Source organism: Condylura cristata, unplaced genomic scaffold, assembly GCF_000260355.1.
Source record: "Condylura cristata isolate star-nosed mole 26May11 unplaced genomic scaffold, ConCri1.0 scaffold00002, whole genome shotgun sequence".
Lineage (NCBI taxonomy): Eukaryota > Metazoa > Chordata > Mammalia > Eulipotyphla > Talpidae > Condylura > Condylura cristata.
Window position 1 is genome coordinate 80,976,051 of NW_004567103.1, and position 15,872 is coordinate 80,991,922.

Genomic DNA, 15,872 nt, shown 5'->3' on the forward strand with positions numbered 1-15,872 from the left:
CCACTCCACCCCCACAAAATGTCTCTGGTATATGGTTGTTCATTATTTTTGTTATTTTCTCACCTGGTCCATTATACTCCTGCTATAAGCAAAACCATCCGGTATTTTTCTTTCTCTTTCTGGCTTATCTCACTAAGCATGATCTTTTCCAGTTCCATCCAAGTTGCTGCAAAAGACATGTGTTTCTCTTTTTTGGTTGCTGAGTAATATTCCATTGTATATATGTACCATATCTCAAAAGAGATGACTTTTAAACCATGTGTGCCTCCAGGTTATTCCTTGTGGAGTGTGGCTCAGAACTGGAAAAGTGGCAACCTTGTATGTAGATCCTACAAGTGTGTTTATTCTGGTTATCCTTGCCTTATGTCCTTTGTTTTGTACAGAGCTTGGGAAAAAGGTTCTTGGAGTTTGGGGTTATTAATCAGACAGGGAAATGAGTGTCTGACAATGGAGAAATACAGAATTTGTTACAGGGAAACAGAGGCATTGGAATCCGAAAAGTTTGTGATGGGTGGGCCTACAGAGTCACCATCATCAGATCAAACCTAGCAGCTTGAAGGTGGGATTTCTCCCTTTTGCAGTGGCCTGAGATGTCAACAATGACATTTTCTTTTCAGGCCAGTTCAAGCCAAGAGGTAGACAAGAGAATCAGAAGAGTTCTTCATGGTATAAGAATTAGGAAGATGGTGAAAGAGGGAAAAAGGAATGGAGAGGATCTTCGTTAGTCTTCTTGATCCCATGTCTTGGCAGAAGCAGTTTGTGTCAATGTCAGCTCTACTTCTTTTCCTAGTTCATTTGATTTTGAATTCTCCAGCATCTGTAAAGGACCACATGTCACATTGAGCCTTGTTTAGTTGTGAGATAGGTACACAAAATTCAATCCCTGGTAACTGCCAGTAGAGTTAGAAGTCAGGAGTATTCAGTAGGGCTCTTACCATGAATCTCATTTTTGCAGATGCTTTAGTGTAAAATAATAGTGGTCTATCAATGACAACAACTTTAAAATGCCACTATTAAAGATATGATGAGAACTCATTATAATGAGTTGGTTATTTTTGAGACATACAACGTTTTAAGATAATTTCAGGAATTTTTATTATCCTAGAACATAGCTATCAGGCTTTTAGGAATTTTATACAATTTCTAGGGCACTTAAAAAAAAAAGTTTATTGATGCATACATAGCTGGGGTACAGGCCAGATGTGCATGGGTGGTGAGAGGCTTCACCAGAGACAGAGTGGGGAGCAGAACAAGCAGATTGATGGAAGTACACTGCTGAGGGGAGCAGCAGGCTAGACAGGAGAGGTCTGCTGTGCCATGTGGATCACCTCCAGGGCCCGGATTGAGCTCACACTTAAGTGGCTTGCAGCCATCTTGCAGGGTTGCATCCTAACCCATTGGGCCATCAGGGAAGACCCCTTCTAGGGCACTTACAATAATAATATTTACCCATGTAAATATAATGTAAGTATTCATATTTGACAATACTTGCCATGTAACATTGCATACTGAATAAAACTAATTTTTTTTTAAGATTTATTTATTTTGTGCATACAGAACTGGGGTATAGGCCAGAGGCTCAGGGGTGGCGAAAGCCTTCACCAGAGACAGAGTGGGCAGCAGAACAGGCAGACAGACGAAATACACTGCTGAGGGGAGCAGCAGGTGGGTCAGGAGAGGTCTGCCACGCCATGTGGTCACCTCTGGGACACACAGGAATCGAACTCATGCGGAAGTGGCTTTAGCTTCTTAGTGCTGTGCTTTAACCCGCTGCACTACCAGGAAGGGCCCAAAACTAACTCACTTAACAGCTCTTAAGTTGACTCCAACAGATAAGGACTGCAAATGAGGTCTAATTTGGAGTACTTAGGGTATTGAATTCTTTTGGTCTTCTGTTATTGACATATTAGTCATACAGGCACACATATCAGAAGGGTAGTAATTTGATACCATTAGAGTTGTGTGACATCAAGTAAAAATATTTTGAAGCCAGTACACACAGTTTACATTCACTGATTTTTTTTCCTATCATACATATACATAATTATAGAAAATATAAATTTTAAAAAGCATGAAGTTGTTAACATTATTTTTTAGTTGTTAACATTTTTAAGATCTAAATGTCCCAACACTTAAATGTGATATGTGTATTTTTTTAAATAAAAATTAGTGGCACTGCTTTTTAAAACTAAAATTGTAGTCATCTTTATTTTGATGGTACATCATACATAATAGTTGTATTGTATGCATGTGTTATGACTATTATTCAATCCCTTATTAGACATTTAAATTATTGTTCATTTCAGTGTCATAATCAATGCTCTGAAAGTCTTATAAATAATTGTTTACACTCATCTTTGTTTTCTTCCCTGTGAAGTGGAAGTGTTAAAGTATAGGAATCATTTTGAAGCCTTTGGTACCTGTGTAAAATCTTCTTCCAGATAGATATCATACTTTACCTGTAATGTGTGTATGGAATTCTTGGTGTTGTTTTTAATATAAGCAGAAGAAAAAATTATCTGCCTATGCCAGAGGCAGAATACTAGGTGAACCCAATGATGTACCAAATACCAATGATTAGGAAGGGATCACAAGTCTATAACATAATTGTCTGTGAAAATGTCATAACATTTGCACCAGCCATCATTTTTCCCTCAACTTTACAGAGATAAATTGACAAATAAACTTGTAATACAGTCAACATGTACAACCTGATGAAATAATCCCTACAGTCAAATTTAACACATTGCATCTCTCACACCTTTTTTGTTTTTTGATGAGAGCATTTAAGATTTACTTCCTCATCATATTTAAGTGTACAATACAGTATAGTTAACTATAGCTACCACACTAGAGTCCCACAACTTACTCATAACTAAAAGTCTGTTTCCTTTACCAGCCTCTCCCTATCTCCCTATCCCCAAGTCTCTGGTAACCACCACTCTACTCTGTTTCTATGAGTTGGACTTTTTTCTATATTTCACTTGTGAGATCTTACAGTATTTTCCATTCTGTGCCTGACTTATTTCACTTAGTGTAATGGTTAGGTTCATCTATGCGCTTGCACATGAAGGATATTTTTTCTCTTCTTTATTTTTTTATATAATAGTTTATTTTTACATCATTTTGTACATTTTTTCATCTTATTTTTTTTCTTTTTTATGGCTGAATAACATTCCATTACAGGTACCACATTTTCTGTATCCATTCACCCATGGATGGTTACTTAGATGGTTTTTATATCTTTAACTACTATGAATATCTTTCCGTCAACATGGGAGTACAGCAGATACTTCTTCCAAGATAGTGCTTTGTTTCCTTTAGATATATGCGCAGGAATGAGATGTGCAATCATTTGGTATGAACTACTGATTGAAAAACACAGGAACTTTTTTTATTATTATTATTTTATAAGAGTTTATTTTTACATCATTTTGTACATTTTTTTTCCATCTCAATTGTAATCCCCACGGGTTTCCCATCACCATGTCACCTGTGTGCTATCACCATAATCCCGTGCACTTCCCTCCCCATCCCCCTGTTTTTGATCCCATTCCCCACTCCACCCCCGCAAAATATCTCTGGTAAATGGTTGTTCATTATTTTTGTTATTTTCTTGCCTGGTCCACTATACTCCTGTTATGAGCGAGAAACCATCTGGTATTTTTCTTTCTCTTTCTGGCTTATCTCACTAAGCATGATCTTTTCCAGCTCCATCCAAGTTGCTGCAAAAGACATGTGTTTCTCTTTTTTGGTTGCTGAGTAATATTCCATTGTATATATGTACCACATCTTTTTAACCCAGTCATCTACTTTTGGGCATTTGGGCTGCTTCCATGTTTTCCCAATTGTAAATAAAGCAGTAATAAACATGGGGGTGCAGGTATCTTTTTCAATCAGTGTTTTTGTATCTTTTGGGTAGATACCTAAGAGTGGTATTGCTGGGTCGTAGGGAAGCTCCATGTTTAGCAGTTTGAGGAACCTCCAAACAGTTTTCCATAGTGGTTGTACTAGTTTGCATTCCCACCAGCAGAGCAGGAGAGTTCCTTTTTCTCCACATCCTCGCCAACATTTGTTGTTGCTCGTTGTTTGAAGATGTGCCATTCTCACTGGGGTGAGGTGGTATCTCATTGTGGTTTTAATTTACATCTCCCTTATTACGAGTGATGTTGAACATTTTTTCATATGTTTGTTGGCCATCTGCATTTCCTCTTTGGAGAAGTGTCCTTTTAGCTCTTCTGCCCATTTTTTGATGGGGTTGTTTATTTTTGTTGAGTTTCATCAATTCTCTGTATATTTTTGTGATCAGTCCTTTGTCACTACTTTTGTGTGAGAAAATGTTTTCCCAATTAGTGGGAAACACAGGAACTTTTTTTTAACAAATAGGAACCATTGTGAAGACTAGGAGGGTACAAGTATAAATAGTTTAGTCTAAAGTAATGATTCTCAGGCTTCTGTATGTATTGAAATCATATTGCTGAGCATCCAGATTTGTGGATCTATGTGGAGACCGCATTAAGAAATACTAAGTTAATTGTAGTTTTTCAAACCCAAGACAGTAGAGCAATATATAATCTCATACCTGACAGCTAGCCTGTTTCGCAGAACAAATGCTGTACCTGAGACTAAGAAAATAAAGTGATTATTTAAATCAGTGTTAAATAGCAACCACAATAACAATACTCATTGTTTTTCATTTTAAGTAAAATATGGGTTGTAGTTTAGATAATTTCAATTGACTTCTTAATCTACTTCCTCCCATTTCTTTTCATAATAGCTAATTTACATTGTTTTAATTATAATCTTTATTAGCTAATCATGTGCTTTATTCTGGTATTTCTGTGTCTGAGATGATTGCTTATGGCTGTATACCATAACCCCAAACACAATCATCAGCCTAGTGAAAGCTTCAGAATCACAGGGGGAAATCTATGGGACCTAACCTAAAAACCCAGCTGAATTAATTATAGCAATTAACTAAGTAAGCTAGATTAAGAGGGGCCAGTCATGGCATAGAATGTAAGATTAAAGATGTTATAGGATATAAGAAGTTTTTAAAAAGTCAAATTCCTATTAAAGTGAGTCCTGTGTGCGGTTTATTTCAGGAATTTGTCTAAATGGTATAATAACCCAGTTTCTTAAGACCAGAAATTGGTTAGGTGATTTATAGTGGTTCCTATCAGTTCATATTTCATATTTGTTACTATTGGGCCTTAGCTTGAAACCACATGTAGAAGTTGACTCTTCCTATAATAGATACTGCTGCTTTAGACATGATTTTTTGGTTGTCTGAATATTAACTTTCATCAGTTCCTTTCCTATTTCTGTATAACTATAGCCTATCAGTTATTTGCCATCTATTTTTAATATCTAGGAGGAAGTGGTGAAGTTGACTGAGAAATGCCTTAATAATGTTATTGAGAGCCCAGGATTGAATGCCAGGAGAGTTCCTCCTGACTTGAAGAGTAATATTTTGAAGGCTCAAGTAGAAGCAGTGCATAAGGTAAGCTGCATTTAATAGAGATAGTCCTGGTGAAGTAAAAAACTGAGTACTTTAAAAATATCGTTCATATTTTTATTCACTCTCTTTTTCTCATCAACATAAACATAAAATGTAGTGTTTGAATATAAGAATAAATACAAAATGTGGCACTACTGACTCCAGAATTAGCTTGAATTCAAATTCCACTTCTATTTCCCACCTATTAGCTTCAATTCTTGAAAAGTTAATTTATTTGAGGCTCAGTTTCATTATGTCTTAAGTAGGATAATGGTGGGTTATAAGGATGAAAGAAGATAATAAATGTAAAGGACATGGAATAGTACCTGGCACATATTGAACATAAGTGTTGAGCCTGGTGTTGAGACTGCATGAGATAGTAGCAGTAGTAGTAATATTTGTCATTATTTTACATTTCAATTATAGGTTGGCTGTTACTGATTTTGGAGTAAGAAAAAGCTGAATAGCCCTATATTTTTGCTTTATTGTTTAAAAATCTCCCCCAAGATGAAAAATCTAGGACTGATGAATCTTAAGGAAATTAGAGGCAGTTATACATTCTCAGACAGTAGAGGAGGAGGGAGCAACTTATTTTGTGAGACTCATATTAACCACCATACCCTAACCAAACAAAAATATTACAAGAAAAGAAATTACAGACCTTCTCAAACATAGACTTAAAATTCTGTAACAAAAGATAAGCAGATCATACTCACCTATTCAGTAAGAATATAAAATGTTGTAAGCTCTTTAGAAAAGAGTTTGGCATGGTAGTAAACAGACTTACCATGTGAGTCTAACAGTTACACTTTTAGATCTTCATCAAGGAAAAATAAAAACTTTTGTTTACACAGGTAATAGTATGAGGGCAGCTTTCTTTGTAATAGCTAAAGAAACTGAAACCAAACCAACTATTAGTAAGTAAACAGAACAATCATGGTATATCCCAAAGTAGAATGCTGTTCAGCACATAAAAAGGGATGAATTAGTAATACATACAACACCATGAGTAAATTTCAGAAACATCATGTTACTCTAAAGAATCAAACCCAGAACATGGGTATTATAATTCCATCCACATGAGACTACACAGATCACTGTTTGCCATGTCTAAGGGTTTCTGATGGGGCTACATATTGAAAACTCGAGGGGCGTTTTGGGGAGATAGGAGAAATGTTGTATATGTTGATTATAGCGGTACTATATCTATTTTTTTAGACCACTCAGCCACACTACCACATGTGGTAGTATGTGTGTGTGTGTGTGTATGTATTTATTTATTTATTTTAATGTATTAAAATGTATTAATGTATTATATATATTAATGTATTAAACTGTAGATTAAAAATGTATGTAATTTATTCTGTGTAAATGATATTCAATATAAAATTGAAGGGAAAATGGACTGAAAGTTTTTTATGAGGTATTCCTTGGGGAAAATTAAAATCCAAATATACAGCTTCATCAATTTCTTCTTTTTATCATGTAAAGTTGGAATTTTCTGGCATTGACTTTTTCTGGTGCATTAAATAATTGAGAGCTGTTAGTAAAGCTTGTGAATTAGTGTTTAGACATTGAAATGAAAACATGAACTGTTAACTTGGGTACAGGGTTAGGACTGCTCTTGCTCTAGTGCTGATGTTTTCATGGATAAGGTATGATTACTACTTTTTTGAACTAAAACTGGTATTTCTATTTTAATGAAAAGAATTATAAATTTCTTGTTTTGTTATCCTCAACAAAAATTTAACTTTTTTTAATTTGATTTTCTTAGGTTACAAGAGAAGATAGTTTATTAAGTCATAAGAATGCCAATATTCAGGATGCTGTCACAAGCAGGTACATTCTAAGGAGATGGCATAAAGTCGATGCTTGTTCTTTCCATGGGTTTTTTTCCTTGTCCCTAATGTATTACTACTTCCTTTGAGGGTATCATTTGAAAAATAACTTGAATCCCCTCTTTTCTATATATTATGTAACTGCCTAGTGTTCACTTATTTGAAGATATTCCTTTTAGTGTAATTATATTCTGTTCTTCTTCAACTGACTCAAACTGCAAAGCAAAAACAACTTTTAAAATACTTTTAATCTTATAAAATGGGTATTATTTCTCTTAGATATGGTGGTTCACTTAAATGCCATCCTGTCGTCACTGGCCTTATTCTGATAAACCTACTTACTGTGGACTCTCAACATTACTTGAGCAAATTTCTTTGTTGTTCCTCTCGGTTCTTTCTGCTTCTCTTTTCTTTAATGACTATTATGCTATTTATTTGTCTGGCAAAGCTTTTATCCCCTGCTCTGTACCATTCATCACTGTATACAGTATTCTTCCCTTGGTTTTAAAACTTAATGAGTGAATGTCTTTCTTTTCTCATCATTCAAAACTTAATGTAGAGTCTTCTGATTAATCTTACTTAATTACAGACACTAAAACCTTATAGCATTTAAGCATATAGCATGGTTTGTATATAGGACTTTACAGTTAATGTTCATCAAGCTTACTAATTGGTCATCAGGGTAAACAAAACTGGAATTACAATTTAACTTTTTAATTCTAATAAATCAGTTGGCCCAATAATAGCATTTTTAATGCTATTATTCTTAAAATAATCTTATCAAAAATTACTTATTTAGTTTTACAAAGAGATGAGTTTTAAGACTGCCAAGTTGTTCATTAGAACTTATATTGAGGTATTGATGTTAGAAAGAGCCTAGAATATATACCATCTTACTTCCAGATTTCTTTTTCTAGATGGCTATTGATACTTTTAATGTCTGTTTTCCCCCAAAGACTTGAAACATATCCTTTAAGATATGCTGAGTTCTGGTGTAAATTTGAATCTACTTCTAGATATTTTCTTTTTCTGTTAATCTGTTGTTTTTCCCCATACTGTGCCATATTACTGCTATATGCCCTTTGTAGAAAAGGAAAATTACAAATACTGAGTAAACTATGTAAATTACATAATACATGTTTGTGTACAAGTTAAATCAGTCTTTATCTTCATTTTGCTATGGTAAATTTAGGCCATCTTTCTTTTTTTATTAATTTTAATTCCCATACCATAAAATCTATTATTTAAAAGTGTGTAATTCAGTGATTTTTGATACATTGACAAAATTTTGTAACCATTACCACTAATAAATCTATAATACTATCATTAACCCTAAAAGAAACACCAGTCTATTTGCAGTCATTCCACTTTCCTGTCTTCTTCCTTCTGATGGCTCGATATTCATGCACCTAGTAACCATTAGTCCATTATCTGCTTCTTTTTGATTTAGCTTTTTAAAATTATTTTTTATTTTATATCTGTTTTACATCATAGATACAATGTATGTGTGCTTTCTCCTCTCAGGTATAGTCTCCATAAAACTCCCTCCACCAGTTCACCCCTGTACCATAGTGTCGTGTGCTCTTCCTTCTGCCGATGTTTCACGCCTTCTCCCTCCTCCTTCCCTGAAGAATGTATCTGATTTATATAAATGTTGCCCATTAATTTTTTTCGCGATTAAATATGACACTTAATTTTGTTTTTTAACTTATTATAATCATTTAAAAAATTTAAGTGTTCCATTTAAATAAGGTTATTGTTATCATGAGCACAAGTGTAGCTAGTAGAGCTAATACTGGTTACTCCATTGGTAGCTTTTGAATTAGATTTTATAGGACTATAAGAATTAAAAGTATATGTAAACAAGCATGTTTTATTACTTCACTCAGACTTGAATTCTAGATGACTGTTTCTCTCCTATTAAATGTTATAATGTGTTATCCTTATTTGAAAAAAATAATTCTTAATCAAAATGATACTGCCCATAGTTTTGAAAGTCAAATAGAAGAGTACTGATAACAAAAAATATTCCCTACCCACACACACATCCTTACTTCTCTATCCTCTCTTTTCAAGTGAACCAATTTAGATCCTATTTGCTGTTTCTTCTGTGATTTACTTAACTCCATAATTCTAAATCATACATGTGTAAAGGAGCTTATTAACAATTTCAGATATGAACTGTTTCTTAGTTAAGGAGAAAGACTTAACTCTCACATCTCTGTTTCTTCTTTCCATATTATTAAATTTAAAAAATTTTTGTCTTTTTTTCATTCATCCTCTCTTCTGCCTCTTTTGAATTTATATATATTATAAATTATATAAATTACATAAATTTATATATATGTATACTATGTATATTATATATATATATATATATACACACACATACTCTGGACAGCTCATAAAATGAAGTCACTCAATAATGTTACCTTTTGTGTCTATCAAGATATCCTGAAAAGTTTCTGAACTGGTATGCTTTCTTGACTCTAAAGTCATGGTTTTTTTATATTTAAAGATAATCTTTTCTGTTGTTTCACTGAGATTTAGGAGATAGGGAACGTAGTCTGTCATTCTAATCCATCTGTGAATGTGTGTGACGTAGATGTAAAAACTGTTGCATGGGAGTGAGGCAGGGTTTCCAGAGGCATGTATACAACACTGACTGCTGTTATACACCCTATAAGTTGTAATTTCTCTTCCCCACCATGAATCTATGCCTGTATAGTTTCTCCATGACATGAATTTGTCATTTTCTTTTAGTGTTGTATCAAATGAGAATAATGTGCCACTTCCTGAAGATTGTCTTGCTCTGATACATACACCTGTGGGAAATGGCTCTGTTCTAAAGGTTAGAATACATTTTTTTTAAAAAGTTTCTTCAAAGATAATTCTGAGTTAAATCCTGTAATATCATCAAGGATGTATTTGATCCACACCAGAACTTAAGGACCAATAAAAACATTGAAGCTCCGTATTATAGGGAGATTCTTAGTATTGTATCCCTCCAATTTTTGTGTTGTTTGTATTTTTGTGCCCGTTGCCTTTGGAAACATAACAATGCTTCCCTAGTGTCTCAAACAGTATATGTCATATAGTAGACAATAAATAAATATTGATGGAAGTAAATTTTCTGTAGCAACAGCACACTATTGTTAAAAGTATATTACAGTATAACCAGCTTATCCCAACTCCTGCCTTTCTTGTAACCATTTGCACATCTTTACCAGCTCAGAAATCATAGAAATACACCACTACGGCAATAAATATTTTAATTTGCAAGTTGAGTATAATCTATGCTTGCAAATTAACATTAGCCATTTTGGTGTTTTATTGCATAAGTGAATCTATTGTAGAAATTTGGCAAATATTTAATTAAAGAAATAAAATCACTGGTATTCCCATTACTCAAAGGTAGTATGTAATTAACAGTAAGGTGTATAATTTTTTAGACTTATGTGTTTTAAAAAAAAAATCCAAAACAAGATTCCTACAACTAGGACTATCCTTTCTTCAAATTAAAATTCAAGAAAGGATAAATACACACACACGATACACATACTTTGACATCTTTGACCATGACCTGAGATGTTTTTGGAACAAAGAACATTTAATTCAAAGATTTATTGCATATGTAATATGTACCAGATAGCATGTTAGACTTGAAAATTCAAATATATGTATGAATTTATCATGGATTCTTCTTGCAAATTCCTTGTAGTTATTAGGAGAGAGAATTGTAATGCATTGTTGTAGGATATATGCACACGCTGTTGGGGCAACTCACCCAAGTCACAGGGTAGGAGCAGATGGAATTGGACAGAGATACATAGAGAACCTTTATTTCACATGTGTGATTAAAGTTAAGTTGAATATTGAAATGTAAGCAGGAGATTCACTGTGTCCTAAAGGCAGGTAGATGGAAATGCAATTTTTGGTTAAGTGCTAGACCACTGTATTTTTTCCAGGTTAGAATTTTATCTTTTTAAATTTGACCTTCCCTTCCAATACACACAACACACACAGAGCAATATAGATCTGTGTGCCCTGTAGAATACTTCAAGTGCTAATTAAATAAAAATGTTAATTAACATTTCTGAGTAGAAGTTCGTATTGTATTCCACAGTGAAGCACTCATACATCTAGAATTTGCATCTCCTGTGCTGAATCTTTTACCTCTCTCATGTAGCCTAGCAGCCAAGAGCCAGAACAGTCTTAATATTACCCAGATTTTGATTGATTAAAAGAATAACTACATGTAAATTCACAAAACACTTTAAAGTTATAGTTTGTGTTCCTTTGCATATGAAAGTCAGTCACTAATACAAAATTCCAGAACATCCTGTTTGTGTAAGGTTAACATCAGCCAGGCCTAGATCAGAATTATCAGTTGAGAGGATGTTGAAAAAACCATTGATGAAGACTGTGCCAGTTATGCAATATATTTACTGTGTCTTCCCTAGGAAGCTACAGATGAATTGGATGCCTTGCTTTTGTCTCTAACTGAGAATCTAATTGACCACACAGTTACACCTCAGGTAAATATGCTTAAAACAACAAGATGGAAACACATTTCTGTTTTGAAAAATGTCCTGTTAGCTTTCAGTTTTTGCCTCTAGCCAATTTAGTAAACGTTTTTCATTTAGTAAGAGTTTATAGCAATACCTTTCTGCACTACAATTCTACCAGTTTGAATTTATGTGTCTCTGTACATTAAACATGTATTACTGTAAATTTGTGATTCAATACCATACTAAACTGCGTAAGAGAAAGCATGTGAGAATAAGCCAGCTTCTAAAGCATTTAAACAATAAGGAAATATTTAATGTTAAAAAAAAATTACAAAAAGATGAGAGCATAAGAATGATTGATATTGAGCATATTGATCACTATAGCAGTACGAATTGTAATACAAATAAGAAAATAATGATTGACATTGAGCATATTGATCACTATAGCAGTATGAATCATAATACAAATAAGAAAATAATGATTGACACTGAGCATATTGATCACTACAGCAGTATACAACCATAATATAAATAAGAAATAGTTTCTTCTTCCAAGGGACATATAATCTATTTGGGAAGAGCAGTATCCAAATAATTCATTTAGTATGTTATGAGTACAGGAATTGCTGTAGAAACTATATGTCTAATTGCTTGGAAGTAGAGGTGGTACTCTTTATGGTAGTAGATGTTTGCTTAGATCTTTTGTTTTCAAATTTAGGGTGTATAGAACCCCCGGAGGGTATATTAAAACAAAGATTGCTGAGTTGATGTATGTGCAATGGACCTTGAGAAGTTGAATTTCTGAAATCTTTCAAGTGATGCAGATGTAGTCTGGGAAATACCCCTAAGGAACCAGCTGATTGGCTCAATAAACAGAGACTGCCCAAGGATAAAAGTCACCAGTATGGAAAAGTGAGCAGGCAAAAAACAAAAGGGACAGTGGCATTAGTGAGCTATAGTAATCATTTAAATAGACAAAAGAGATAACTTCAAAGATTAATGCAAGATGACTGAAGCCTGGAAAAGGAATTTGTACATTTACTTTTTTTTTTTTTTTTTTTACATCCTTCTTCATTTTGTGCCTTTTTCCATCTTGGTTGTAATCCCCATGGACTTCTCACAGCAATTCACCCATATGTCATCACCATAGTCCCGTGCACCTTTACCACCCCATTTTTTGATCCCATTCCCCATTTACTCTTTTTCTGCACCATGTGGGTCACCTTCCTGGCTGGGGATGGAACTGCAGTGGCTGCTGATTATTTGATAGTGCTGAGACTTAACCCCTTGTACCGCCAGGGAGGCCCTGTATATTAGCTGCTTATTAGATGTGTGATTTGCAAAAATTTCCTTGTGCTTCCTTGTGTTGTCTTTTATTTCACAGTTTTCATTGTATAGTTAGTTCTTTCACCACCTTTGTTAAGTTTATTCCTAGGCACTTAATTCTTTCTGTTACCTTGATTTCTTTCTTTTAGCTCATTGTTTGATATAGCAATACAACACTTTTTTTTTTTTTATTTTGTAGCCTGCCACTTTCCTGATTTATTGTTTCTTGTAGTTTGTTTTCAATGTATATTACAGTGTCTTCTGCAAACGGATAGTTTTACTTCTTTCCCAATTTGGAGTCACTTTATGTTTTTCTTACCTAATTGCTCAGCTAAGACTTCTAATACTATGTTGAGCAGTAGTGGTGACAAGAGCATCTTTGTATTGTATTTGTCATACATGATGTTTATTTTGTTGGAAATTCCTTCCATCCCCATATTTTAAGGGTTTTCTCAAACAGAGATATCTGAATTTTATATGCTTTCACTGCACTATTGATATGTTTATATGATTTTTGACTTTCCTTTTGCTGCCATGAATTACTTTATTTGAATTGTATATATTAAACCCACCTTTACATACCTGAAATAAATCCTATTTGATCATGGTGTATGAGTCTTTTAATGTTTTGTTGAAATTGGGCTGTAAAGATTTTATTGAATATTTTTGCATATGTTCATCATGGAAATTGGTCTGTAACTTTCCTTTTTAATGATGTCTTTGTCAGGTATTGGTATCAGAGTGATGTTGGCCTCATAGAATGTATTTGGAAGTATGCCCTCTTCAATTTTTGGGAAGTGTTTGAGAAGGGCAGATATTAGTTCATCTTTGAAGGTTTGGTAGAATTCACTGATGAAACCATCTGTTCTTGAACTTTTGCTTTTGTGAAACTTTTGATAACTGTTTCAATTTCCTTACTTATAATTGTTCTGTTAATATTTTCTATTTCTTCATGCTTCAGTCTCACAGAATTTGTCTGTTTTCTTCTAGATTTTCCAATTTGTTGGCATAAAGATGTTCACAGTAGTCTTTTATGATCAAGTGTGTGTCTATGATATCTGTTGTAACTTCTCTGTCATTTCTGTTACTTCTTTTAATTTAATACTTTTTACATCATTCTTCATTTTTGTACAATGTATACTTTTTCAAATCCCCATGGACTTTCCAGTTCACCATATTCCTGTGGGCTCTTTCCACCCCCTACTCCTTACTCCGACCCAGTAGAATGTCTCTGGTTGATAGGTGTTTGTTGGTTTTAATTTTTACTTCATTACAATTACATTTTTTTTTCCTGATCCCTTACTTTCCTGCTATGAGTGAACCATCCAGTATTTTTCTTTTTCTTTCTGACTTACTTCACTAAACATGATCTCTTCCATTTCGATCCATGTTGCCACAAATTACATGAGTTTATCTTTTTTGATTGCTGAGTAATATTCCATTATGTATATGTACCACATCTTCATGATATATTTCTGTTACTTTCTACTGGAGTTTTCTTTCTTTTTTTCTTAGTGAGTCTATCTAGAGCATTGTCTATTTTATCTTTGCATAGAATTAGCTCTTGGTTTCATCAATCTTTTGTACTGTCTGCTTGATTTGTTTCATTTGTTTCTACTCTAATTTTTATTTGTTCCTCCCTTCTCCTGGAGTTGGTTTGATTTGTGCTTTGTTTTCTAGTTCCTTCAGGTAGAAGATTAGGTTATCTATTTGAGATCTTTTGTGTTTCTTGGTGTGAGCCTATATATTCGGTTTACTGCCCTCTGGCTACTGCTTATGCTTCACTTCATCAATTCTGTAGCTTGGGTATTTTTGTTCATCTTGAAGTGCTTTTTAACTTTTGTTTGATTTACTCTTTAGTCTAAAAGTCTTTCAGTAACTTGTTGTTTAGTAACTTTGTAGTTGAGATTTTTTCTTCTTTTGTGGTTGATGCAACCAAGAAGACTATGATTATTTGCAATTAAGTGACATTTCAGGAAATAAAATGTTATAAAATGTTAAATGATACTGGGGTGGGGGGAAGTCCAACATAGTTTTAGCTTTCTTAGAGTAAGTAAAATTTTAGATTAAAGAGATTCCCAAGGTCATTATATATATATATGTACACACACACACACATACATACTCACATATATACATATATATTACATAAATATATTATAAAGAAAGTGTTCACACACATACACACACATATATATAGCATATATATTATTAAAAAGGATCTTGGACTCAGAAGTCCATGCCAGCTAAAATGGAACCAGTAAGAACTACCTCTTAGCACACAGTGCATTTAATATCAGAAGAAAATTTTGAGTATAATTATGAAAATAAGTCAGTATTCTCTAAAAATAAATGCATGTATTTATTTTAGATATCTTCAACATCCATGATTACACCCCGGTGGATTGTACCAGTAAGTTCACGATATTTGTATTTTTTCTTTTGCTCACCGTTGCAGAGTGAACCATCAGGTTCTTGTTTTTCCTTAGAAATGTGAAGTCACTATCAGAGTTTTGTTAACTGAACTTAATGGCTTCAAGCTAGTGATTTAATCTTTCTGTGTGTAAATGCTTAACAATCCAAACAGAAAATAAAAATCGTAGGTAAAGAATGGCAAAAAGTAAAACACAACAACCAACATCATCAAAATTAGTCTTTTATACTACCATGATGACCAGAGAATGATGATTTGGAGCT

General features: G+C 33.6%; 1 protein-coding gene across 1 annotated transcript in view; it reads left to right on the forward strand.

Annotated features, from left to right (window-relative positions):
* EPB41L5 (erythrocyte membrane protein band 4.1 like 5) overlaps positions 1-15,872 on the forward strand; it is a 97,928-nt gene that overhangs the window by 75,278 nt on the left and 6,778 nt on the right. The window contains exons 19-23 of the mRNA XM_004674720.2: positions 5,375-5,503; positions 7,275-7,339; positions 10,102-10,189; positions 11,802-11,876; positions 15,547-15,588. Coding sequence (XP_004674777.1) covers positions 5,375-5,503; positions 7,275-7,339; positions 10,102-10,189; positions 11,802-11,876; positions 15,547-15,588 — 399 coding nt within the window. The remainder of the gene's footprint in view (positions 1-5,374; positions 5,504-7,274; positions 7,340-10,101; positions 10,190-11,801; positions 11,877-15,546; positions 15,589-15,872) is intronic.